The 27,702-nt window shown below is 43.7% G+C and overlaps 2 protein-coding genes across 2 annotated transcripts in view; both read left to right on the top strand.

The window, feature by feature from the left end:
• Positions 1-1,774: 1,774 nt before the first annotated feature.
• Positions 1,775-8,520, top strand: EPCAM (epithelial cell adhesion molecule). The gene is made up of 9 exons (XM_066178109.1): positions 1,775-2,021; positions 2,374-2,478; positions 3,079-3,319; positions 3,594-3,659; positions 4,863-4,926; positions 5,300-5,401; positions 5,568-5,765; positions 6,160-6,201; positions 6,867-8,520. Exons 1-9 carry the CDS (start codon positions 1,955-1,957, stop codon positions 6,906-6,908), a joined length of 927 nt encoding a protein of 308 aa, XP_066034206.1. The 5' UTR covers positions 1,775-1,954; the 3' UTR covers positions 6,909-8,520.
• A 5,309-nt stretch (positions 8,521-13,829) lies between these two features.
• MSH2 (mutS homolog 2) overlaps positions 13,830-27,702 on the top strand; it is a 47,440-nt gene continuing 33,567 nt past the window's right edge. The window contains exons 1-6 of the mRNA XM_066178108.1: positions 13,830-14,049; positions 16,082-16,236; positions 16,635-16,913; positions 17,228-17,374; positions 18,386-18,535; positions 20,723-20,856. Coding sequence (XP_066034205.1) covers positions 13,830-14,049; positions 16,082-16,236; positions 16,635-16,913; positions 17,228-17,374; positions 18,386-18,535; positions 20,723-20,856 — 1,085 coding nt within the window. The remainder of the gene's footprint in view (positions 14,050-16,081; positions 16,237-16,634; positions 16,914-17,227; positions 17,375-18,385; positions 18,536-20,722; positions 20,857-27,702) is intronic.

Raw genomic sequence — 27,702 nt, 5'->3', positions numbered from 1 at the left:
CAAAAGCCTATCATAAAACGTATTGGTCCTTGTTATCAAGGCTTACGTAGGTCAGCTTGGCAATTTGATAATGACAAGACAGCTCTTCTCATCTTGAACAATCCACTACTTTAACATGGAATAAGAGGTTCATAGTAAGGCAGACATTTCTGAGCTTATGGATCCTACTCATCTCTCTAAAAAATACCATCACTTGATGAAAGCAATGCAAGAAGTCCGTATCTAAGACTTTAGTCTTCCCAAGCTTTCATATTGCTAGGCCAATCTTTCCTTTTGAGTCACTGACAAGTGTATCAGAAGAACACACTTATCAGTCAGAAACCATGCAAAACCACAAAAAGAATCAAGACAAATGCTGCAAAACTCTGATTCAGGCTGTACCTGGAGCAAATCCAAGGAGCAGTCCTTTAACTTGGACCCATCTGAGACAGCAGCAGGGCACTGGAGACAAAAACAACATACAAAACCATGTACAACACAAACACAGCTGTGCAGAGACAAAAACACTATGATAGTGCACTGGCAATTTCGCTTCAAAGACGCAAAGTTTTTAAACAGTTTCCCTTACTGACGTCTGCATGTGCAAAAGTAGAAACATGTTTATATTGTGCAGCAAACTGGTAAGAGGAAGCTTCAAGTCTTTGGGTAGAATATCATTCTGGTTTTATCCTGTACTAAAACAACTTTTTTTTTTCTAGGGTGCTAATATATCTTTCAGGAAGATATATGCAAGTTTTTAACTGAATAAATAAACTCAAGGTTTATAAAGCATTTCTGGTGCACCATACTCATCTTTTGTCTTCCATTTTGGCATTGCTTTTACACTCTGGAAAGCCATCTTAAAGCCTTCAACTGGCTTTCCCATGTTTCCTCCTCGGCAACCTGGCAGGGCTCTGGCACTACCTCCCATTTTGTAGGTTCCCACAAAGCTACGCTGCTCAGAGACAAAGCACTCAGAGCTTTGAGCGAGGAACTGAGGATACTGCAGCACCAGGAGCGAATCTTCAGAGCAACATTGAGGCAGAGACATCTACTATGTATTCTAGAAAGGAACCAAAACCGAAAATAAAACCAAAACACACGAACAGGAGAGATCTTTACGAAAGTGTTCATTCTATACAGATAAGCGTTCTAGTTTTTAATTTACTGAGGAATTATCAGAATTTACGCCAAGCACAGAGTAGTTCACACCCGGCACCGTCGGATGCGAACTGAGCTCGCTACGAAGTGCAAGTATTCCCTGCTTGCTCTCAGCTCGCCGAGAGGGGAGTGGAAACACCCCCAGCATGCCCCGGGGGAAGAGCCGAGGGCCACGAGGCCGGGACAGAGAGCTCGGGATTGCCCCGGCGCTCCGAAGGTCAGCGGCGGGCGCGGAAAGCCCCGCGCCGGGAGGGACACGAGCTCGGCCCCGCTGCCCGTGTGTCACAGGGCAATCACACCCGGGAGCTCCCGGCGATGACTAACACTTTCCCCTCGACGGCGGCGGCAGCAGCAGCTGTCCCCCGGCTCCCCACGACAGCCTCAGCCCACCGCTCCTCCACCCAGGCGGGGTGGTTTCATAGCCGGGGTAAAAAGCGGGCAGGGCCGCGCCTCGGGACGCCTCTCGCACCGCCGCTCCCCCTCCCCATTCCGCAGGAGAGGCGCTGCTGAGGCCGGGCCGGGAGCGGGTCCCGCCCTGCCCCATCCAGTTTCGCCCAGGTGCGGGGGGAGGAGGGGGCGGTGGTGGTTTAAGAGCGCGCCCGGCGGGCCCGGGGGAGGAGCTGCCGCCGCTCCCCCCGCGCGTCCCAGGTGTAACCGGAGCCGGGAGGGCGCGGCGCAGCCACCAGCACCTGCGGAACCTGTCGGGCGGCTCACATCGCTCCGCCGCCGCTGCCGCGCACGCAGCGCTCCCTCTCCGCCCGCGTCCCCGAGGACTTTCCCCCGGCCTCTCCGCGCCCCGCCGCCCACCCCAGCCATGAAGCCGCTCTGCGGGGTTGCGCTCCTGCTGCTGGTGCTCTGCGCCGCCGCCACTGCCCAGAATCGTGAGTGCCCGCACCCCTCTCCTGGCCGAGCTACCCCGCCCCGGGACCCCCTCCCGCCCCCCCCCCCCCCCCAATGGGGCTGCTCCGCGCGTGCCCCCAAATGGCGACACCATTCCCCCCGGTCCTGTTCGCCGGGGACGCGGAGGGGGCAGGAGCGCCCGGCCCCGATGGCGCCCCTTTGTCCGCGCCCCCAGGGCTGCGCAGGGAGCCCTCGCTCGAGAAGGGAGGGAGGGCGGGCGGGTGCCCGGGGTGTGCGGGCACGCCACGCCCGGCCGGTGAGGGGCGGCTTTGTCCGTCCTGTCCGGTGGCGGTGCCCCGCGGTGCCCGGCTCATGGCTGCGCTTCTCTTGTAGCGTGTGTCTGCGAGAAGAACAAGCGTGTCACCAACTGCAGGTTGGACAACGGGCAATGCCGCTGCGACGCCATCGGCTCCGGCGTCTCCGTGGACTGTGCCACCCGTGAGTAAAAGGGCACGGCCGGGTGGGTGGCACGGAAACGCGCCCGCAGAGCGCCGGGGAATTTGTTGGAATCACCGTTGAGTCCCCAGCAAACAATGGAGGCAAGGAAGGAGTTCTCCTTCCTGGTCTTCCAGGTCAACTGGTGTTGGAAGATAAGCGTTCAGGTTTTCTCTGTTTGTACTGATGTAGGCTCATGCCTCCTCCTCAATATTTATTCTCCAGTGGCAAGAGTTTCTTGAAGATGAACGTTTAGCTTCCTTGCAAGCACATATCCTCACTTTTCCTACAAATCTAGAGGGAAAGAGCCTTGTGACAAGCCCTCACTCCGGATTCAAGCTCAGTTGTGAGCAAGCCTCTAGATGTGAGAAACGGGAGCTGAAAGCCTTAAGGCTGGGCTTGTTAGGCCTTTGCCTTGAGAGGCTGGCATACCCCGGTTGTATTGATTTTATGCACCACGTACAGATTAGACATCTGCTCTTCCTTGTAATGGCTTTGAATCTGGTTGCTGCTGATGTCACCTTGTGTTTGGATGGACTCAGAGCTCTTTTTTGGACGTGTGTGGTCTGTTGCTGCATAACGTGATTTTCTGGTTATTTTTAGTGACTTCAAAATGCCTGCTGATGAAAGCAGAAGTGATGGGCTCAAAATCAGGTCGTCGTGAGAAACCAAAAGATGCATTTGAAGATACTGATGGCCTTTATGATCCTGACTGTGAAAATACTGGTGCTTTCAAGGCAAAGCAGTGTAATGGAACCACCTGTTGGTGTGTGAACACAGCTGGAGTTAGAAGAACTGACAAACATGATGCAGACTTGAAGTGCAATCAATTAGTCAGAACGATGTAAGTCTTTCAACAGGGTGTGCTGTAACATGAAAACATTCCTGTATGAGGCTCTGCCTTGTGTGAATGATGCACTGGGGATGAATGAAGATGGAGCAATCAACACTTGCGTATTGTTGGGTTTTTTTCTTCAGGAGCAAGGAGACATTGAATGGGCTTAGAAGACACTTTGCTTGCTTTGGTTTTTTGTCATTGTTCTGTTGTTCTAGCCTGGGGTTAGATTTTTTGGTATGTTTTATATGCATGTACTTTAAGAATATTTATTGTACTTCAGGTGGATCATTATTGAAATGAAACATGCTGAGAGAAATGCTCCTCTGAATGCTGAATCTTTAAAGAAGTAAGTGATGATAATAATATGTCATGCTAGTATATGCATGTCCTACTAGATATCTAGTGTATTTCTAAACGGTTGCTAAAAGCATTGCCAGACCTGTGAACTCATTTGTAAGACATTTTGAAGCAAGTTGCAGATTCTTTATAGAATTGCTTTAATTTGTATTAGAAACAAATTGACTGCTAAAGATTCCCTTCCATTTAAAAATGATTGCTAGTATTTTTCCCCCCTCAAAACAATATACCGAAAGAAATGGAAGATAATGGATGAAACTGTTCAGAAAGTAAGCTGACAAAAATGGCAGAAGGACTACATAGGAGCAGCAGGAGGAAATTGAGTTTAGCCTTTTTCTCTTTTTTTTTAATATTATTATGTTAAAACCTTACTTGTAGCTACTAGATCACCTCCTTTCCAGAACAAAAGCTGCTGCCCTCTAGCTCTTCTTCTGAACTCTTCACGCTGCCGAAACTTTTGTCTAACACAGGTGTTTATTTTACAGTAAGTGCATCTTCACTGTTAGGAAGATGTTCACTGTTAATTGAACTCTAGCATGAAGAGAGTGCACTGGGTTTGGTTGGGACAGAGTTAATTTTCTTGATAGCAGTTGGTGTGGTGCTGCATTTTAGACCTGTGACCAAAACGGTGTTAATTCACCACTGTTTTAGTTACTGCTGAACAGCACTTAGATAATGTCAAGGCCTCCTCAAACTCTTACTCTGCTGCCCCAGTGAGTAGGCTGGGGATGGGCAAGAGGCTGGGAAGGGCACAGGGCTGACCTGAATAGACTGAACAGGTAGCCTATATTGTATAATGTCTCGTTCAACAATAAATCTGGGGGAAAGTCTTTTCCCAAGTAGCCATTGCTCAGAGGTTGGCTGGACACTGATCTGTCAGTGATGACTGATTGCTTTGATGTCACTTGAGGTTTTTTATTTCCCCCACCCAGCCCTTTCACTTACCAGACTGTCTTTATTTTAACTGATGAGGGTTGTTTTGTTTTTGGTTTTTTTTTCCTTGCTTTTGCCCTTCTGATTCTTTTCCCAGTCTTGCTAGGGGGAAGTGAATGAGAGACTAGGTGAAGGTTTAGCTGCTAGCTGAGGTCCACCCACCACAGAGACTGCAGAAGAAAACAATTACACTCATCTTCTCTGCTTCTCAAGTGAAGTAATACTGTCTTTAACAGCCATGGCTTTCATATCCTTGCAGGTTTTTCACAGATACCATTACCAGTCGTTATCAGCTGGATGGCCGCTACATAACCAGTGTTCTGGTAAGAGGCACATAATGTTGAGTGTAGAGTATGAGAACTTCATTTTGTTATAGCTTTAAAAACTCGTATTTGACTAATGCAATGCTACATGAGTTTCAGTAGAAGCTCTCAAAATAGTGAGCAGTTAGCAAATAGTTGTATCTGAACAGAAATGCTGAGAAACTACACTGCTCTCCTTAGTATGTAGATAACTTCTTCGCTTCACTGAAAAAGTGGAATTTGAATCCTACTGTAAACAGTTGGCTTGAGTTCAAAAACCATAAACTTGATCCAGGATGCAAGTTCACAAACTGGATCATAATGTTTTGGTGAAAAGTTGATAGCTGGATTTAAAGTACCTTCTTCTTAATACCATGCTATATTTTTATTGCAGTATGAAAACCCGTACATTACTATTGATTTGAAGCAAAATGCCTCAGACAAATCGTTTGGAGATGTGGATATAGCTGATGTGGCCTACTATTTTGAGAAAGATGTAAGTGTGTCACGGGTAAAGTTTGCCAGAGGCTGGGTGTGTATCTTGCACTGCACTTGGGAGTCTGGCTGTGTACTGGCTAAGGCAAGGTGAATTATTCCTGTGGTGAGATAAATGCCTTACTACAATGTGAACTAGCAGGTCTCTCTTTTCCTTTCTGTTTTAGGTGAAAGGTCAGTCCATCTTTCATAATAGTGCCGGGCTAAACGTCAGCATTGACAATGAACCGGTGAAGCTTGAGAAGACAGTGGTCTACTATGTTGATGAAATAGCACCGGAGTTTTCCATGAAGTCTCTCGCTCCTGGCCTTATTGCTGTCATTGTAGTGATAGTCATAGCAATAGTGGCTGCAGTTGTTGTTCTGGTAAGTTCTAACAAAGCTGCCAAGCGGAGTGGTACTGGTACAGTTTGGGAAGCAACAACATACGTATTTGGACTCTGATGGAAAATTTTCCTTTGTAAACTGGCTTGCTTCTTAAGACTTGGGAGATGGGAAATTGGTGGTGGGCACTGTCAGTGTTTCAGGTTACAACTGAAGGGTGTCACCCGGGAAACAAGTATTGGGAACAATTCATGGAGGTGTACAAAGTACCTCCTGGTTTAAAGCAGTTCAGAGTGACAGACAACCTGGTTTGTACCTGCCTCACTTCTGAAGGACGGGGAACGGATAGCTTCAAGTTTGGTGTTTTTCAAGTCAAAACCAGATGAAGTTACTTGTATATCAAGACTTTAAAAAATATTGCATCTTTCTCTTACAGGTCCTGACAAGGAGGAGGAAAGGGAAGTACGTGAAAGCTGAGGTAATTATTTTCTGTTTGTGGTGCATGTGTGGGGAGGAGGTTGACCAGAATCCAGAAACTCCTAAGCTTGCTGTAGGTTAAAAACTCCCTTTGGATGCTTCAGATGTGTTCAAGGAAACTGAAAGTATTCAAATTTCATAGCTAGTTTTCACCTCTGTGTAGTTCTGCACTAATTTCAAAGGCAGCTGGCGATGATCTGCTTTTCCCAGGGCTGAGGGGGTGGGGTTCAGTTTTACTGCAAACCCTATTTTACATACGTATAGCAAAGGGCTGTGCAATCCACAGGAAGTGCTGATAGCCTTGTTCTGTGACTAAGACCTTTACTGAGGTATTTGCATCGGTCTTCCAGTTTCCATTGAAGAGCTGCTTTCCAATGGAATAGCAAATGGTGCTTCACGGCCAAGTGTGGAGCCTTTTGTGAAGGAATCCAAACAATGTTGTAGCTAAATAGTATTGTCTGCTTCCTGCATGTACCCTAAGTAGTGCATTTCTTTTTTTTTCTTTTCCTTTTTTAATCTGGTGGCTGTTACATGGTTGGTTCTGTTAGTGCTGCATCAAATTCATTTGCTAATGAAAATCTGGGCTGTTAAATCCCAATGACTTATTGAGTCTTGAAGTTTAGAAGTAGCACAGATGTTGATCTCCCTCTACCTTCTCTCCTCCAGGTGAAGGAAATGAATGAAATGCATAGAGGACTGAATGCTTAACTAAATCAACTGAAGACAAGCCAGATTCAAGCAAGAAGACAACAAAAACATTGGAGGCATGAATCTTAACTCTTAAAAGTTTCCTCCTGAAAAGGAGGCAATTGTGCTCACTTAATGATTGTTAAAACTCTTAACAACCAAGACTGGTAACCATTCAACTACTTTTACTATTTGTTGAGAGTTAAATGCCCCATCTTACTCAAGTAAAACTTAACTATTGCTCCCTGATTTTTTTTTTTTTTTTTTTTTTTTTTTTTTTAAATGATGATGAAATGAGTTGACAACTGCTGTTACTAGGGTTTTGGAGCATACATGCCTAAGTGGTTATTTTACCCTTGTGGGAGTTTTATTGAAAGTAATAATTTTGTAGCCATGATGTTGTAATGAGACTGTCTCCTGTATAACTGAACGCAACGTTTTTATGGCAGTTTGTACATATTTGAAGATGCTGTAACTTTTTTATGACTTGAATTAATAAAAACTTTGAAACAGGCTTCTAATTCTTCCATAGTGAAATGATAATCTGCTAAGTTATCATGCTTACAAATCTGTAGTTTAATTCCTTAAAGCATGGAACCTCAGCATACTTGAAAATATTCTAGAACTCCAATTAGCAGGTTTTTAGCCATCTAGTATCTCAGTAGTATGATATTTTTTCTTAAAGCTGTGGAAAGTATGCAACAAGAGTGAAATGATACTATACAGATTGTTGTATAAAAAATGAACAGGCTGAGAATGCAATCATTTCAGGAATGCATAGACTGATCTTTCCAATGCTGTGTAAGTATTTAAAATAAACCTCTAGCCTACAACATCTCTAGTGCAGGGTTGGGGGTGGGCAAGCCTGGTATCTGATGGTGGAGCAATTTACCCCATTGCTGTGATTTTGTCTGTGGCAAAGCTGTTGCACAGCAAAAAGCTGTTTCTGCTGTTATTCCTGTTCTCTGCCATAAATGCTGGCCAGACTTCCACAGGCTCTCAGCCTCCCAGAGCCTTCCCTGGACATGAGAGCTTGCTTTGGCTATCAGTAACCTGTGCCATGGATGTTGGTTAGCAATTCCTCCAGCGTATCTGATTTATAAAGGAAATGCTGTAACTCCTGTTGCCAAAGAAATAATGATATGCAAGATAAGGAACTGAATGACAAACCTTGTCACTAATGTGGTGCATGTTTTGACCCACTCTGGCTAAAACAGGAAAAGTAGGATAAACTACTGAGAGGATATTCAACGTACTGTTCATGAAATTAAATGTGAAATGTGTCCCATCAGTGTGCCTGCTAGGTATCACAGGGAAGTTGCTGAACTGTGGTGGTGTCACCTCCCCTCTCACAGCTCACCAGTATCCATTCTGCCCTTCAACAGGGTGGTACCTCACATGAATACATTGCTGTGTGGGATATTGCACAAAAATCCTGAAGTAGGGAATTGACTGGAATGTTTTGCACCCTTTTCAGGAAACTGTCAGTGATAACCTCTGCAGGGCAGGCTCTCCTTCTGCTGATCTGTGCCATTCCCTTTCTTGCCAGGTATGCGGGCAATCTGCTGAGTTGTGTGATGAATTTTGTACAATTCTGTCAGCTGTTAACCAAATAAAGCCAAGTTTTCAGTTAGGTGGTCTTGTGCTGAGTCGTGTGTGTTGTCTTCCCTTCTTCTTCAGTCTCCTCTTCCACTTCCTTAAATGTGTGCACTATGGTAATCCTTGCCATTTCTTTCTTCTCCCCAATATTTTAATGCCATTGTTTTCTCTCCTCCTTCCCTCCCCCTTTCACACCAGGTTTCTGGCCTGTGGGATGATGGAAGGAGGTGTTGTGTGCTGTGGCTGGGCTGGAGCTGCACCTGTGCAGGCTTGACTGGACGGGCTGGTACGTAGCTGCTGTGTGGCCTGGACCTTGTCCCAATCGGTTTGTTTGAACATCATCTTCTCCCTGCTTTTCCCACACTACAGGGAGGCATTCAGATACTTTGCCATTTTTTTTACTTAGTGGAGCTTTTTGTGTCAGATATGAAGCTTAGTGCTGTATTATGGTGTTCTTCCTTGTCAAATTTGACTGAAACTAGCCAAGGGTTTAGAAAATCAGAAAGTTTACAGAAATTAAAAAAAAACCCAGCGTTTTTTTTACTAAAAAACTAAATCCACAACTGAAGGGAATGCATTGTTTCTAAATTCAGTTACTATGGCACTAACATGGTGCTGCTCAGCTCTCAAAATGGCGATCAGTAATAGTTTTTTCATTAGTTTCCTGTTCTAAATAATTTTATTGACATATTGGCCTTTGTGTTGTTCTATTTACTAAACACTGCACTTGTCCAGCTGCATAAAAGTGTGTATTTATAGGGAAATGGGAAGGGATGAGGGAGGAAATACCTGAGAAATTAGTGTATTGGTATCCTGCAGCTTATTGTGTTTTATAGGTTTTTATACCGAGACTAATATGATGAAATTTAAAGAAAAAAAGCAATTATCAGATTGTGCCAACTCTCCATATATGCATGTGGTAGTTCTTCTCATATATAGAGCTATATGGCAAAAAATGATTGCTATTGAAAAAAATGGTATTAAATAGCAAAATATTAAATGGTTGCTATTTTGATACTTGGATACTACTTTTAATACTATTGGAAAACATTCAGCAAAGTTAAAAAGAGCGTTTCCTGTAAAACAGACTAATTGAACTTAATAAAGGACTAGTAGTCTCTGCATCAATTTTTAACTAGGTGAATATTTTGGTACTTCTATTTGCCTTATTCATTAACTTCCTTATGTGAAAGAGCATATTTTTAAAATCTAAAGTTTCACACAAAGTTGAGATACCATGTTTCTTTTCACGTAATGTCAATTTTGAGAAAGCATATGAAGGGCAGGTTGAAAATGTATTAAGACTAGGTAAAAGAGATTTTTGTGTTACAGAGGGATAGACACAAACTGTAAGTAAAAATACATATCTTAGTGCCTATGTACAACATGGGAAATAGTGTTTGTATAGGCAAGTGCAAATCTATTACTTCCTCATGGATTATTACACTATCAAATATGTATTATTATTACTGCAGAGTAAAATTAAATATATGTTTATGTAAAGAAAATGACAGACTTTTTAGAAGAGGGAATGCTAATAATATCTTTGAGAAAGCATGACCAATAAAGTCTATACAACTTTCTTCTAAGACTTGGGAAATGCCAAAGCACAGTTTCCACAGCTAGAAAATGAAAAGTCAGTGTTGCATCTGTGGGGTCTGTTGACAGTACTCTACCCATTACCCTCCTGAACAGTCAGAGTAGTTTGGTAAGAGGAAAAACAGTTTGTGAACCATGTTTATTTATATCCCCACCTGCTGGACTTTGATCACCAGAATACGGTGACTTTGACTGACATGAAATTGCCAGAAAAATATTCTAGGAAAAAAATTCTAGGAAAATATTCTAAAAATACTAGCTGCTCTGCTACTCCAATTTTACAAGTGCTAGTTAGGGAATTCTAGCAGCTCCCAGGAGAGGCTGCAGTCTGGCAAAGGTCCATCCCAGGGCATACAGGCATTCAGGCATACTACAGGGGTGCCTTATGTTCAGAATAATTGATCCCAAACCCAGAGACTGTTATGAGCTTTGTTAAAATCCTTGTCTTAGCAGGGACATGCAAGGGCAGACATGCACAAAAAGGAGAGGGTCTGTGATGGTAGAGGAGACACTGACCAATCTATACTGTGTGAAAGCCTCACATGTGCAAAAAGTGATTTTTTTTTTTCACTACTATCCTCTAAATGCACTGCAGAATTCTTACACTTGCCTGCCAAGCAGAGCATGGCTGTGCCAAATCTGGTAAAAAAAAGTAAACAGAAGAAAGTTAAAAGGTTCTCTACAAGGCAACAGCCATATTTTCTGTTTTCAAACTCACGTTATCTAAATATTCTTATCCTGTTAATGTTAAGTCTCTGCTGCATGACGTGAGTGTACATACAGATGCACATCAGTCTGATACCAGATTTGCCGACATCCCCACCAGCTCAAAAGCATTAGAGCTGCCACTGATCACAGCTGTATACTAACTGACCACTGGTGAAGAAGAATTTTTTTTTTTTTTTCCTGCAGAGTGGTTAAAGGACATCTATTTTCCTAACTGAAAACCCATTGTAATTTTTCTCTGTACGCTACTTATGCCTAAGAAGGCAAAAAATTAATTAAGGTCTAGGTTAGCAGCATTTTTCCACCCGCCATGGGCGTAACAATTACAGACATCTCATTCCCGTCGCTGCTGGTAGGCAAGGGAAAAAGCAGGGACTGCTCTGTTACAGTGAATGAACCCAGCCCGGCTCCAGGGAAATGGGCCCCGCTCAGCTGAGCTGCGCGGATCAGCCGGTCCCTGCTGGAGCTGCCCGGGAAGAACAACGGCACACAGAAAATGGCAGAGGCTGCAAGCGAAGGTGATCAGTGCTGGGCTGTCCTGTGCAAGGGATGCCACAACACGATTGTTGTTCACGGGCCGTGGTCACCGCGCTCAGGGCACTAGCGGCCAGGTTGGGCTCGCCGCGAACGGGAGCCTGCGGAGCTGCCTTGAGCAAAGCGCTGGAGGAGGAGGCGCAACCAGCCCGGGGCAGAGAGAGGGAAACGCTGAAACACGCAGCAATTACAGCTTAGCAGGCATTATTTTACCGCTTTTGAAGATGACAATGAGGTCCCTGGAGTCCACCCTCTCTCCAGATGTTTGTATGGGACACTCCTTTTCTCCCTGTCCTGTCTCCTGCCTTATCTGTAAACATCAGTGTACAAAGACAAGCTGTCCCAGCTATTCAAAATGTGTATTCTGGGCTGACCTGGTATTACCGATGCTTGGCAAGGTTGCCTGACACTGTGAGTGCAGTCCCAAGGTAATGTACTTGCTAAATGACAGTTGTTCAGGCTGAATTTACTGTGCAAGTATTGCTGCAAGCAAGCGCTTTTGGTGGTGGGAAGTATCAGACCAGATAGTTCAGCTGCTTCTGAAAAGGTTATGAAAATCAAATTTATTCATACCGAAAATAAATACATTTGGCTTGCGAGAACACTGTCATTTTTACAATTGTTTTGGAGATAAGAGGAAGATTTTTGGGCTACTACAAAGCTGTCAAAGCTCCAGAGCCTGCTTTGCTCCTTCTTTCCTATGCCAAACAAAGGCAGATTGGACTTCGTCTTCACCACGAGAACCACGTGTGATCCTTCAGCAAATACATTTACAGAAGGGGTTTGAAGGTCTTTGCTGGAAAAGCTGTGTTACCTCAGGAGTTCAGCACAAGGGTTGGGGAGGGGAAGGCTGAAGTGTGGATGGGAAGTCAAGAGTGACACCAGGCAGGAATGGGGCAGAGGGGGGGACACCAAAGCATTCCCTGGGGTGGAATGGCCACCACATGGCACCACCTTCAGACCAGGGTGGCCCAGTAAAAAGTTAGTTTAATGTGAAAACTTGAAGTAGTTCTTAAGTGGGCGTCTGAGGGCCTTATGGAAAAGCACCTATTGACACCAAGAAATACAAAAGATGAGCACATTGATTCACCAGTTGGAAAGAAGAGAGAAGCCAGGTGAGAAAATCTAGAAACAGAAGTCCCAAAAGCATTCCTTAGCTGGAAACCAATGGGAGGGAGAAAGAAAGGAAGGATGGGAGATGATTTTTGAGAAGCTGACTAATACAGGGAAGAAATGAGAGAGAAAGCAATGATTGGCAAACAAGGGGATATTCTCTACCAGGTACACAAACCAGAACATAACATTTATTCAAGGAATGCTGAGGCATGTAAAATAGAAGGTATGTTTTGTCTATAGGTGATAGTGTGCAGGCAGCTGTATTGGGATACAAGAATTTGGGAAGTGGGATACAATGGTTTCTGATTGGGAAGATGAAAAGCCATGCAAAGGTAAGAGAAGTTTCTAAGAAGACTTGACTTAGCTGATGAAACATGGCATTTCTCATTATTCTTAGACAATAATCACCAAAAGAAAGACTGTCATCTATATTGTTTCTATTCCTTTGTGCCTTTACAGTACAAGATAAAACAGGCACACAAAACAAAAAAAAAGAAACATGCTTAGGACGGTGCAAGGAAAAGAGCATGAAAAATCAAAAACCTAAAGCATTCTGGCATGAGGACCACCTTGTAGCCAGGGCTCAGGATACCTCTGAGTGCTGCAGGCCAGCCCCTGCCCTTTCTGTCCCTGGACTGGGAAATCCCTGTGTGTAAATGGGGGTCAGGCCTTGGATTTTTTGGCCATTTGCCTTGTTCCTTGTGCGTCCTGGGAGGAGTGACCGCGCCTGGAGGTAGGGCAGGAGCTGCTCTGTCTGCTGGAGGGAGCACATCGGGGTCTCTGAACACCATTCCTACTGTAAGCAGAGGAGGGCCTGTCATCCACAGCCCCTGGCGTGGGTCAGTGTGGCTGACAGGGGTGACAGCGCTGCGTTCTGGCAGCCCGTGCAGGGCACTCTTCTCCTCCTGGAGCAAAGGCAGTGACCACCTCGGCACGGCTGCCAGGGGCACATTGGTTATCCAGCATTAGCTTGGACATCTGGAGGAATTCTGCCCAGGGAGGTTGTGCAGTCACCGTTCCCGGCGGTGTTTAAGGAAAGGCTCCACGTGGCAATCGGTGCCATGGTCGGGTGGACACGGTGGTGTCCGTTCGCAGGTTGGACCCGATGATCTCAGGGGAGTTTTCCAACCGAAGGGACTCTGTAATTGAGAGATGAAGGCAGCACGGAGCCCCGACCCCGCGGCACCGGCGTTGCCATGGCGGCGGCGGCGCGCGGGCGGGCCGGGCCTGCGCGCTCCCGCAACCCGTGCGGCTCGGGGGCGGGGCGGGCGTGACGCATGGCGCGGACCGCGCAGCCATTGGACGGTGCTGCTGGCGCGCTGGCGCGCGCGTGGCGTGCTTGGCGGGAGGCAGCGGCGGCGGCACAAGATGGCGGTGGAGCCGCCGCGGGAGGCCGTGTGGCCTGAGGGCGCGGGGGCCGAGGCGGGCTTCGTGCGCGCCGTGCTCTCGCTGCCCGAGAAGCCCGACACCACCGTGCGCTTCTTCGAGCGCGGCGACTACTACACGGTGCATGGCGCGGACGCGCGGCTGGCCGCCCGCGACCTTTTCCGCACCCGCGCCGTCATCCGCCAGCTGGCGGGAGCACCGGGTGCGTGCGGGGGAGCCCCGGGAGCGGGCGCTGAGGGACAGCGGCGGGCGGGGGCGAGGCCGCCTGCCCCAGGCCCGGCTGCGGCGGGCCTCGGGTGGCGGGGAGGAGGAGGAAGAGGTGGCGGTGGTACCACCGGTAGATGCCCCAGATCGCCCGTGGAAGCCCCGGGAGGCCCTGGCAGCCGGTGCTGCGTTACCAAGGCCGCGGCCTGCGGGTGTCACAAGGATTGGCCTCATTGTGCCATTTCGTGGGTGGCTTGGGCTCAGGCTGGGGCCGGTCTCGGCGAGCGGGCGGGCGGTGCTGCGGTTCCCTTCCCGCCGCTCCTGGGGCGGTTGGATGCGGGGAGGGAGATGCGGGAGGTGGCCGTGTTCCAGTGTTCGCTCCCGTTCACTGAGGCCGGCAATCACTGAATGAAGTTCTTTACTTTCAAATGTTTCTGTGTGTTTCCTAAAGTTTTCTTTTCCATCCACCCCGTGCCGCTTTTCGTTTATCACTTGGTATAAGGCAGTGGAGCTTGTAGATGTCGGGTTTAAGAGCATCAGGATAAATTATCTTGTCGGAATACAAACCGTAGTATTAGCCTTAATCTCGAGGAACACGACGTTGCTGAGTTATTGGCTCAGATTTTGCAAAATAAATGTCTTTCAATGAATCAAGTACTTTGTGTGTGAACCACACCATTAAAAAGAGTATGAGCTCCTCATATGCTTTTTCCTTTCTCTTGTGGGTGATGAGCTCATACGTAAAAAAATATTTAAGAAACCCAAAGCTTGATGTATTTTTCAGACTAGAAACATTAATCGGTATTAGTGTTGTATTCAATTTAGAAGTTACTTTGCAAGTGTAATCACGTGACTACAAGCTCCAATTTTAAACCCTTTTAAACCTTATCCAACTAAAAGCACAAAACTGCACTTGTTGCTTCCAAGATGATTTCGAAGTACACGTGCACTTCAGCTGCTCCCCACCCCCTGCAATTGTATTGTGTTGTCTCAACTGAAAGAATAAGAAAAATTGTGTTGGACAGTTCTTCCCTGGGGAAAAGAACATAATTAGGTAGAATTAGACTTTTTTACCTGTTTCAAAAAATCCTATTTAAAATAAACCCATAAGTTCCTATGGCTGTGGAAGTTTGCTGTTTAACATCTTTCATGTAAAAGGAGGGAAGAGCCTCAAATGTGATTAAAACATGCTGCTAGAAGAGGGATGTGATAGTCCCTGTTGCTTGGTGTGTCATCTAACTCCAATGTGCCTGACACCAGTCTGAGTTAGTTCCACTTCCCAACCTGGCAGAAAACTTAATGTACTCGCCTGAAATCCCAGTTTTCTCAGTAGTGGAATTACCTTGTTCTGTGAGTAGGCTGCTGCTGGAGATGGGGAGGTAGAAGTGGTGTTGCTCCCCTGGGCAGCTACACGGAATTAAATTTGTTCAGCTGCATCATCTGCTTGCACGTACAAGAGCAGAAGCAAGAAAATTGTCAATTAGGCACTTTTTAAGTTAGGTTTTAATGTAAACTGTTAAATTTTTTTTGTGATATGTTGTTTTTACTGACTAAATTATGATAAAAGGGAAATGTCTTGGCACACGTGTGAGTGTGAATAGAGTGGCAGTCTTTTCTGTCAGCAGAAGCTGCTTATGCAGAGAAGAAAAGATGTTGTCCAGAAAGAGAACGTGTAGCAGACTTCTAACGCTCATTAGATGAAAATGTGTGAAATATTAATTAGTAAACCAAGCCAAAAATATTGTGAGAGGAACATATCCCTTTGTATATAAAAAATGTACTGATAAAGTGAAATTAGGAATTGAATATTTTTTTTCTTTGGAGAAGGAGTATGCTTTCTTCTTTAGTATTAACCAGTTGAATGTTGTGGGTTTGTGTTGTTTCATTGATTCTATGCTTGCTTCATTGATATTAAGACAGTGTCTTCTAACGGCTGTTTTTGGGGATTTTGGTTACAGGAAATAAGAAAATAAACTTTGTGAACAAATAACAAATTCAGGTGTCTCATAATTTTCTTTTTTTTTTTTTAGGGACTCAGAAGCTTGAGAGTGTTGTGCTTAGTAAAATGAACTTTGAATCTTTTGTGAGGGACCTGCTTCTTGTTCGTCATTACAGAGTTGAAGTTTACAAGAACAAAGCAGGGAGCAAATCTGTCAAGGAAAATGACTGGTATTTAGCTTACAAGGTACAATTTTCAACCTTTCTTTATAATTGTGAGATGATAGAAAAAAATCCATAGCTTTTTCCTGTTTGGAGTTTCAGGATTTTAAGGGACTGATAATGAAAATTCACACCTGATTGTTATGTATTGGTTATATAGCTGTTATGCATATCACTGTATTTCCTAGTTCCCTAAGGCTGAAAGAGCTTGCTCTGTGTCCTTGCCATAGGTTGGGAAATAAAGGAAACCTGAAGTAATTTCCTCTGTGTAGGTGATATGTAAAATTCAAATGGTTAAAAAAATAGAATAATCTTGTATTTTATAAAAATGGACTCTTCAGTACTGAGTTTTATCAGTTGTTATTTTGAAAGAAAGAAAGTGTGTACACTCCTTTTAAGAAGTATTTTTCTTTTTCTAAATAGGGTTCTCCAGGAAATCTTGCTCAGTTTGAGGAAGTTCTCTTTGCCAACAATGATATGTCCACAGCCATCGGGGTTGTGGGGGTTAAGCTGTCTGCTGCTGATGGACAGAGAGTGGTAGGAGTGGGCTGTGTCGACACTACACTGAGAAAATTGAGTGTTTGTGAATTCCCAGATAATGATCAGTTCTCAAACCTTGAAGCTCTGCTGGTTCAACTGGGCCCGAAGGAGTGTGTGCTGCCAGGAGGAGAGACTGCAGGAGAGATGGGAAAAGTGAGACAAGTAAGGGAACTGCTGTGGCTGACAGTAAGACCTCTAAAAAACTCAGTTCTGGTTTTTTAGCCAGGCTCTGATTTGTGGAAAAACAAAGAACCAATATCTTAATTAAAAGGAGTTTTGATTTATGTGTACAAAATGTATTATTTGTTGATTTATTTGTCCTTTAATCAACAAAAGTATTAAAATCTTGTTTGTCATTCCTCTCCCTGCAGCCTAGAAGTAAATAAATACCACTTCAGGGTTTCCTTCTATATAGTCAACATCTGTCCCTTAAATTTTGAAATTAATTGATAACTGTGTGTGCTTGTGAACAACAGGTCATTCAGAGGGGAGGAATCCTGATTACCGACAGGAAGAAGGCAGATTTCACAACAAAAGATATTGTTCAGGATCTCAATCGCTTGTTGAAATCCAAAAAAGAAGAGCAGCTGAATAGTGCAGCACTGCCAGAGATGGAAAAGCAGGTGAGCAGTGCTCAAAGTGCATCTCTTTCTAAAAAGTGGAGTGGTGTGTGCCCCTGATGTGAGCTGATCTCCTCTACTTTCTTGCTGAAGTGTTAAGCAGTTCTGCTCAGCTTGGGTCTGTGTCAGAGCTGGATACCAGGGGTCCTGGAAGAAATGGAGAAAACCATTCACTTACCTCTTTAAATCAGAAGCTGTGGTAAGCAAGTAGACTGCAGAAGAGGTACCTTCTGTTCATAATCTATCTAGCCTAAGGACTGAAATACAATACTCTGGTGATTTTGCGTGACAGGAAAATTGGTATTTGAAAACAGAGTAATGTTTATGATAATATTTTTGTGTTGTCTTATGGCTTAAGTATATGATTGAGTGCCTGCACATTTGTTCTTAGCTGCAAACAAAAGGCAATTTGTTGAGATAAACAAGTTTTAAAATGCCCTTCACTGCTGATGCTCACTGCAGGTATAAGGTTCAGAATTATCCTCCCTTAATGTGTCACTTCATAACAGATTAGAGTTGTTTGAAGTGTGTTGCAGCTGAGCAAGTCAGTCATGCTAGTGCCTCTCTTTTGTGCTGGCACTCAGCAATGCTGTGCAGTGAGTCAGATCAGATGCTTGTTCTGGCTGAAAACTAACCCTGAAACCATGTCCTGAGATGATCCAGCATATCTCATTTGTCTGCAGTATAACTTGTTTGTGTTCCTGAGCTGGAAACATTCTGATAACAGCTTTGGAAAGTTGGCAAGGTATGCAACTTCACATTTTGTTTATCAGATTATGCAGATGTCTCATGTGTTGTTCTTGCACCTGCCTAGAAAGACGCCACAGTGTCATAGAACATCCCTATGGAAATGAAGTCTTGTCAAACAGGATGAGTCTCTCATAGCCCTGCCAGAATTGACATGGCTCAAAGTCTTCCCCAGCTGTAATTTTCTAGGACCATTTATCAAATCGTCTTGGATTCAGGAGTCTTTCTAACTAGAATATGATGTGGTTTTTTTAAAAAAAACTTCAGGTTGCTGTTTCGTCTTTGTCGGCCGTTATCAAGTTTTTGGAGTTGCTGTCAGACGAGTCTAATTTTGGACAATTTGAACTGACTACTTTTGATCTTAGTCAATATATGGTTCTAGACAATGCAGCTGTTCAAGCCCTCAACCTTTTTCAGGTAAGAAATACATACTCAAGTAAGTAACTGGTTTACAATGTACTTAATTACTTAGTTGCTTGATAATAAGCCTGACTGCCCAATTGCAGTTCCCTGGATCCTGATTAATGGCAACTTCTGCAGTTTAGCTTTGTTCTCAGCTACTTCCCTGCAATGTGTGTTTTAAACATTTAAATTCTCTTTCCACCTACTAAATTTTCGTTTCTTGTTAACTTATTTTAAATGAAGAAGGGGAGAGAAGATTGTCAAAGAGGTAGGAAGTGACCACAGTAATGCTGTTCTTGGGAAAATAATACAAACCTGAGTTAGATGGCGTTAGTGGAACATGTAACAAATGGCAGGAGCAGTGCCAGTGGTGTCAAGAAGGCAGGGCTGGCAGTGAACAGGACAGTCCTTGAGAACATTCTGAAAGCACCATGTCATGCTAACTGTCATATTTTTATGTCAGTTTTACCTTTTTTACACACATTTTCTACAAATCCAGACAGGTTGACAGACTCCTTCACACTTCCTGCCAAATCTGTTTTTCTGCTTTGCCTGTTTCTATCATTATAGGAAAACGTGGACTCAAAGTGGTGTGTTGTATCAGCTTTTCTCCTCTCTTTCCACATTACTAAGCCCTGCTTTATGATCTCTGCTTGGACCTAATCTCCTTACATTTCAGATTTATAGGAAGAAATTACAGATTATGCCTTGTTTACTTTGGAGGAGTTTCTGCAGGAAAACAGCATACATTCAGCATCTGAGCTGGTTAGCCTTGAAGAGAGATGTTCTGAATTTTTTAATCTTTTTTTTTTTTAATTTCCTGCTGCTGAGCACCTCTCTAGGGAATGAAGCAAAAATTGCATTTCTTCTCAAGCTTTATGGAGAGTGTTCTCGGAAGTTCTGTTTTAGGTACATTCCTTTACAAGTCCTTGCAGGTGTTTGGTGTTTTGAACACTGCTGTGTCTGTCTTCAGGGGCTGTTGAGAGCCTTGGAATAAAGGTTTTACCATGTAGTAGGATGCTGCCTGCACGGTAGGATGTGTATGTGGAGGTTTTTGGACAGCAGTAAAGCAAAGTCAGACTATTTTGTAATTTGAGTTGCTCTGTGAGGTGTGCAGGTAAAGTTCTTATGCTGCAGCAGATGCAGCTGGTTGTATGGAATGTGCTGTACCTTGAACATTGGATGTGCTGAAGTAGGTAATTTGTGTATAATATACGTATGTACTTTCTGACACTTCCTTATGTTCAGAAGTTTGTAGTATTTAGTACTGTCCAGAACTCTGAAAATAGGCCCACTTTCTATACTAGATAAAGGTATTAAAAAGGTACACTTTCCATATTAGATAATCCAGGGGCTGAATGTGTCAGTATTCTTTCTCATGACATTCATTTCCTGTTGTAGTGATTCTAGTTCAACATACAGGAGCATCCACACCCGCTCCTGGTTGAATGCTTGCCTGCTGTTTTAATTGCAGCTTTTCTTGTATAGAGAGGGTTGAGATTTTAATTTCAAAGTCAAGAGTTGAAACAAGCTTGTTTGTTCAATATTAATCAATTTTTTTGCTTCTTAGCTGTTTCTGCAAAAACCAAACCGCAACAAAAATGCCTAAAAGGCTGTCTGGAGTCCAGCTAATATTAAACCTGAATTATAGGTAATGAACTATAATTTGAACAGAGCTAAGTTTAGAGGTATTTATAGCACTGCAGAGATGATCTGGGGAAGCTTGAGAGAATTCGAGTAACTGTTCTACCCCATTCTGTGGTGTCGTTTCCTCCCTCAGCAACCCCCAAAGGTCTCAAACGTGAACTCAAGTCCTGTTTCTTGCTGCTTTTTTGTAATGGACAGGATCCCTATTTTTTGACCTTAAGAAGAGCAAACTAGCAAATGCGTAGATGTATTTCCACTTGGGCTACTTAAAGTGCAAACTGCCCCATGACTTACAGCTTTGCTGTTCAGTCAGGATTGGTTCCAAAATAGACAAACCTATTCCTTGCTTGCCTTGTTCTAGGGACCGGAGTGTAAGTACTTTAATGCTGCACTGTTTGATTTACCATTCTTGGAGGGTGCCAAGTTTAATGGAAAAAAAACATGTTCTGTTCCTATATAGCTGTGTGTCATTCAGTGGGTGTCAGTAAACTTCACTAACTTATTTTTTTGTTTGTTTGTTTGTTTTCCTTTGTCCATTTTTTTCATTCTTTCCAGAGTTCTGTGGAAAATGCAAATACTGCACAGTCTCTAGCTGGTTTACTGAATAAATGCAGAACCCCTCAAGGACAAAGACTAGTTAATCAGTGGATCAAACAACCACTTTTGGACAAGACCAGAATTGAAGAAAGGTAACAATATTATGTGTTTAATGGACTTAAACACGTTAGTAACTATTTTACATAACACCCTTCCTTTTTAAGCGCAGAATGCTGCAACTGAGAAACAGTAGTGGTTGGAGTCTTTTGTGTGCTACCCTGTAATGCATTGCAGTTAGAGCAGAATATATTTTTCCTTGAGATGCAAATTGACAGGTTACTGTTAAATTAAATGCTTTTTACAATTATACATTTTAAAGAGGAGGTACAATATGTTTAGATGATCTGAATGATTCTGTGCTACAGGCTAAGGCTGTGCAGCAGCCACTTACTGACTGTTCATATGTAAATGCTCAGTCTGTATAATAATATTTTGATGTCACTTCAAGTTTACGAGTTTAAAAGAAAAAATCAAGAAAACACCCAGACAATTAAGCAATTGTGACATCTTCCTGTTCCCAGAAGAAAGCTACTTTATGTTGCAGTAGGTCACACTAATCATGCCTAGATAATGTGGGGGCTTTTTCTTTTCTTGCCCTTTGATCCTGCCCTCTGTCACTGTGTGACTGCCCTGCCAGTAGATAACAGTATCAGTTGATAAGAAGCCTTGGAGAATCTGGTTAATATCTGCTGAGAATGTACAGATAATTCTTAATCCTTCAGAAAGGAAAACTGCAAAGGCTGTTTTCCTACTGTGTTTGTCTTGAGCATGTTCACCATGCAAGTTATGCATTTTTTAAACCACTCCTAAATATAGCTGTATTCATAGGATCTAAAACAAAATTCCATGCAACTCTAGCAATCAGCAGGTTATGCATTACAAAATGTGTATTAAAGTGTATCTTGACAAAGCAGTAGAGGCTGGAAAATTGAATTTAACTTTGATAGATTCTCTGAGGCTCATATTTCAGATAAGGCATTGCCAGATATGTCTGTATTTGCTGTTGGGGACAGATCCCTACTACCAAAAAAAGAAATCTTGGCTTAGGCATGCAGATATTTGAATAAGTTATGCAAAGAGTAGTTGTGGTTTAAGTCCAGCTGGCAGCTAAGCACAGAGCTGCCTGCTCACCTCCCTGGTGGAATGGGGAGGAGAGACAAAACCCAAAACACAGCACTGTACCAACTACTGAGAGAAAAATAAACTCTATGCCAGCCAAAACCAGGATAATAGTTTTCTCTCTAGATTTCTGGTGACTGAATTATTCTGCTTCTCTTCAACAAGTTTTTCTGCTTTTCGTAATCATTTGCAGAATAGTGTGTAGTAACTTGATCAGAGCCCACTTAGAAATGTTGTTAATGTGATACTGAAATACTTGTTCCCAGGTTTATTGAATGCTGTATCTTACTCTTGCATGTGTTACAAAAGCTTTCATTGTTAGTTCTTGACTAGGTACCCAAGATCGTCTGTGTCTGTGAGTTTTGGATCCTAAGATTTGAGCCAAATTTATTTTTATGATTGTGTTGTTTTTAAAATTTTGAAAGTTAGAATTCCCATCTTGTAATTTTCTTATGTCAAAGTAAACATTAGAAATTTTAACTTTTGTGACATGTTTGCTTATTAGTGTACGTCAGAAATCTTCCAAGTTTGGAAGAGACAGTGTTTTCTTTATAAAACTGGGGTTGAGTTGTAGGCAGGAAATGTAACTTGACCTGCTTTGTAGAGTTACTATCACCTCTGTGTTTTGTGTAGTGATTCTGTGTGGCTAATGTTGGCTGCATGTAGGAGAAGGTGTATTTAAAGGAGGAGGGGAGTAATTAAGTGGAGTTAAGCTCTCAGTGAAACTTGTAAAGGTCAGTATATCCAAGTGTTACGGATTTGAAAGAAGTCCACAGATAACCTCCTGTATCTTGCCCAGCTGCAGAGTCCTTGGAGCTGCAATTTGTTAAAAGTACTTTGCTTTAACCTCTACTAATGGGCACTGAAATACCATAGAGACACTTTTTCACTTTATTCTGCTGCATTCTGTCTGAATGCGTATTGCTTTCAAGTATTACGTGGATGAATTCAATTCTCTGAGATAAGAGCAATGTAATGTCACAGCTGGTGGGTGAGCCCACCAGGGGAGAGACTATGTTGGATCTGTTGTTCACAAATAGAGATGGGCTGGTGGGAGATGTGGTGGTTGGAGGACAACTGGGGCAGAGTGATCATGAAATTAGAGAGTTCTCGATAATTGGTGAAATCAGAAGGTATATCAATAAGACTTTTACATTGGACTTCCAGAGGGCAAACTTTGGCCTTTTTAAAAGACTTATTCAGAGAGTTCCCTGGGAAGAAGCCCTTAAAAACAAAGGAGTTCAGGAAAGCTGGGTGTTCTTCAAAACAGAGTTTTTGAGGGCACAGGAACAGACTGTCCCTGTGTGCTGGAAGACCAGTCGACGAGGCAAACGCCCAGCCTGGATAAGCAAGGAAGTTTTGGATGAACTCAGATATAAAAAGAGGATGTATCGTTTTTGGAAGGAGGGCCAGGTCCCTCGGGAAGTATTTAAGGGGGCTGCTAGAGAATGTAGGAAAAAAATTACGGAGGCCAAAGCTCAATTTGAACTCAAAATGGCGACTTCTGTAAAGGACAATAAAAAGTGTTTCTATAAATACATTAATGGTAAAAGGAAAGGTAAGGCTAACCTTTGCTCTCTATTGGATAAGGAAGGGAACTTAGTAACTGCTGATGAGGAGAAGGCAGAAGTGCTTAATGCCTTCTTTGCCTCAGTTTTCAGTGGGAGGACAACTTGCCTACAGGACAACTGTCCTCCTGGACTGGTAGATGGTGTCAGGGAGCAGAATGATCCCGCCATTATCCCAGAGGAGGCAGTCAGAGAACTGCTGAGATGCTTGGGCACTCATAAATCTATGGGCCCAGATGGGATCCATCCCAGGGTTATGAGGGAGCTGGCAGGTGAGCTTGCGAAGCCGCTCTCCGTCATTTACAATCAGTCCTGGCTCACTGGTGAGGTCCCAGAAGATTGGAAACTGGCCAATATGACACCCATTCACAAAAAGGGTGGGAAGGAGGATACCAGTAATTATAGACCAGTCAGTCTGACCTCAGTACCTGGCAAGATAATGGAACAGTTTATACTGAGTGTCATCATGCAGCACCTACAAGATGGCCAGGGTCTCAGGCCCAGCCAGCATGGGTTTAGGAGAAGTAGGTCATGTTTGACCAACCTAATCTCCTTTTATGACCAGGTGACCCACCTGGTGGATGCAGGAAGGGCTGTGGATGTTGTCTATTTGGACTTCAGCAAGGCTTTTACACTGTCTCCCACAGTATACTCGTGGAAAAGCTGGCAGCCCACGGCTTGGACAGGAGCACTCTTTGCTGGGTTAGGAACTGGCTGCATGGCTGGGCCCTGAGTGGTGGTGAATGGTGCTGCATCCAGCTGGCAGCCAGTCACCAGTGGTGTTCCTCAGGGGTCTGTGCTGGGACTAACTCTGTTCAATATTTTCATTGATGGCATGGATGAGGGAATTGAATCTTTCATTAGTAAATTTGCAGATGACACTAAGCTGGGAGCGTGTGTTGACTGCTTGGAAGACAGGATGGCTCTGCAGAGAGATCTGGAACGGTTGGGTCAATGGGCAGAGTCCAGAAAAATGAAGTTTATTGAGTCCTAGTGTCGAGTCCTTAACTTTGGCCACAATAACCCCCTGCAGCGTTATAGGCTGGGGACGGTGTGGCTGGACAGTGCCCAAGAGGAAAGGGACCTGGGGGTACTGGTGTCAGCAGCTGGCTGAACATGAGCGAACAATGTGCCCAGGTGGCCAAAAGGGCCAATGGCACCTGGCCTGTATCAGGAATGGTGTGGCCAGCAGAAGCAGGGAGGTCATTCTTCCCCTGTACTCAACGCTGGTGAGGCCACGCCTTGAGAATTGTGTCCAGTTCTGGTCCCCTCAGTTTAGGAAGGACATTGAGATGCTTGAACGTGTCCAGAGAGGGGCAACAAAGTTGGTGAAGGACTTGGAAAACAAGCCCTATGAGGAACGACTGAGGGATCTGGGGTTGTTTAGCCTGGAGAAAAGGAGACTCAGAGGTGACCGTATCACTCTCTACAACTTCCTGAAGGGTAGTTGTAGACAGCTGGGGGTTGGTCTCTTTCTCCAGGCAGCATCTGACAGAACAAGAGGACACAATCTCAAGCTGCGTCAAGGGAAATATAGGTTGGATATTAGGAAGAAGTTTTTCACAGAAAGAGTGATTAAATACTGGAATAGTCTGCCTGGGGAGGTGGTGGAATCACCATCCCTGGATGTGTTTAAAAGGAAACTGTGTGTGGCACTTGATACCATGACCTAGTTGAGGTGTTAGGGCTGGGTTGGACTCGATCTTGAAGGTCTCTTCCAACCTACACATTCTGTGATTCTGTGATTCTGTAATTTACTTGTAAGCTTCATCTTCCCAAACTTCATGCTTTTCAAAGGGTGTAGGACTGTTCTTTTTTTAATCCCAGGGAACAAGTATTATAAGAGAAGCTGTAAGTGGGTCTGGTGAGATGTACTGACAGATTCAAATGTCTTTTTAAAGATAATGCAGTTGCCAAGTTGTTTTTTGAAGATTTACAGTATATTGTGGCTGTTTCAAGGATTGCAAACCACAGTTTAGGTGGCTTGAGAAGGAAATACATGGACTATTGTTCTCTTACATCTCCTTTGTCGTCAAGGGGCGCTACTGATTGTTAGCTTGAAGTGCGCCATGTTGAGGGACCCCATTTAATATTAACCAGTGCAGAACTCCTCAAACCAAGCAGAGCTGGCCAAGCTGGACTGATGTTCAGTGGCTGTTTTGAAGGAAGCCTCTTGTTTTGCTTTTACAGGAGGTATTTGACTTAACTGTTGTCCCAGTGGTGTCAGATTGGCATCTGAAAGTTCCGCTTTTTTCTTTCACTAGTTAGACTGTTGTAACCCTCTGCTAAGACCTGCAGGTGGTGCAAGTCATCTTTTGGAGATAAAGGAATCCACTTATTTCAGTAGTTTGTAATCTGCAGTGTGTTGTTAACCTGTATGGATAAACGGAACACAGAATTGCATCAGCAGTCCATATTGATACAGTAACAGCACGAATTAAAGTACATGGTGCACATACTTCAGATAAAATGATGTTTACTGACAGGAGCAGCTCCTGATGGGAGCTGAGAAAACAGAGGCTCCTGATAGCTGCCTGTCTTGGGGTTCTGCCAGTATCCGGCTGGTTTTCCTTGATTAAAAAAATAATTATCAGTCGTAAGTGTACACAATACGGCCCTGCTTCTCCTGTGTGGTATGTTCAGAAGGCAGGTACGTGAGGTTCTTGCTCCTTGTGTCATAGTCAGCATATTTGAAATTAAAATGTAGTCACAGAGCCAGCATGTGCAAATACAAATATTAATTGCGTAACCGAACTGACTGCAATACAGCAGGCAGCTTCAATATGTCATGTTTGTTCTTCAAGTACTGGAAAGTCTGAAAAATGTGGCACAGTGTAAAATAGTGCTTGTTCTGTTATGTCCTGAGAATTGAGAGTTCATGCTGAATATATTTAATTTTTTTCTGTATTTGGGATAAACTCTATCTGACATTTATACACACCATAAATAAAAGATTCCAGCTCACCTTTTTAGTCTTTTATGTATACTGTGGTTGAACCTCTTATGTGCCTGTGTCCAATGGTGGAAGAGATGCAGGGGTCTCAGAGGAGTTAAAGGCTGTACTTAAACATCACTAATCCAAGCCTATTTTGAACTTTTGTTCTGTGTTTCTAAATATCATGCTGCATGGAGGCCACATTGTAGAAACAAATCCTGTCTCTGGCAGAGACAGGAAGTAATAGATTTGGGAAGCTCAAGGTGAATAAATGGCTAGAAGGATAAAACTTACAAGTTTGTAGAACATTTTCGTGCACCATGATTATTAAAGTAGTAGTTTGTTTAATAAATAAAGAAAACCCAACCCTAACTTGCTGCCTTGAGACAAAAAGAGGAAACATAGTCAAAGGCCCTGGCTCTCTTGGAGAAACTTGGGTGAGGCATGAGGATGGTCAAACTCCAGAATGTGTGCGCAGAGAGGTGGAGGGATCTCTGTTCTTGCTCAGTGTTTGGCTGAAGTTAGCCTTGTTTTGGGCAAGGACTGTAACCAGAGGCATGCAGTTCCAATGTGAATTGTTCTGCAGTAAGTTTTTGTAGCCGTAGTTCCTGCCTGAGATGTTTTGGTTTTCTGAAATTCTTTTCCCAGGGAATTTTCTGTAAACAAGAGACAGGTTTTGTAACTGTACTTTGTTTACATTCTTTCCCTAGGAGGGACTTCTTGATGTCCCTCTGGTCTGACCAATGTGATTGAAGAGGTTTGTCTGTTTTCACCCATCGAATTGGTCTGTGTAGAATAGTATATAAGGGAGACACATCCCAAAAATAAAGGAGTAATTTTCAGCCTTCTGAAGTTTTCACTACTTTTGTGTTCTTTTGTAACCTGCAGCTGTCCCTGCAAAGCGTTGCAGATAGGCTTTGTTGCTTTTGTCATTCTGATTAGCAGCTCTGTGAAGACCTTCAGTGCTTTTCTGAGTACAGGTCAGGACCTCTCCACAGCCATTGACTGATTCCAGGCAGCTGAATTAGTAGTGTGTGGTGGCCTGTCCCCTCATTAAGGGAGGTGAAGATGTGACCAGCTGGGAGGTTTGTCTAAATGACTTCTTTAAAATGCATTTTAGGCACTGGGAGTGCTCCTGATGCCTCTAGGGGAGCTTCTGAAATACAGGTTGAATCTGAACAGATTTGAGGACAGAAATATGATTTCTTATTGTCATGGAGATCATGATGCAATAAATATTTCCCATGAAAGAAGTTGTCATTCCAGTGACATGAAAATGGTGATGGCTTCCAGAAAGCTTCTAGAAATGTTAGAAA

Source organism: Chamaea fasciata, unplaced genomic scaffold (assembly GCF_029207755.1).
Source record: "Chamaea fasciata isolate MVZ Bird 193981 ecotype frontalis unplaced genomic scaffold, bChaFas1.0.hap1 SCAF_3, whole genome shotgun sequence".
NCBI lineage: Eukaryota > Metazoa > Chordata > Aves > Passeriformes > Sylviidae > Chamaea > Chamaea fasciata.
Note: the sequence above shows the minus strand (reverse complement) of the source record. Positions and strands in the feature narration are given on the sequence as shown.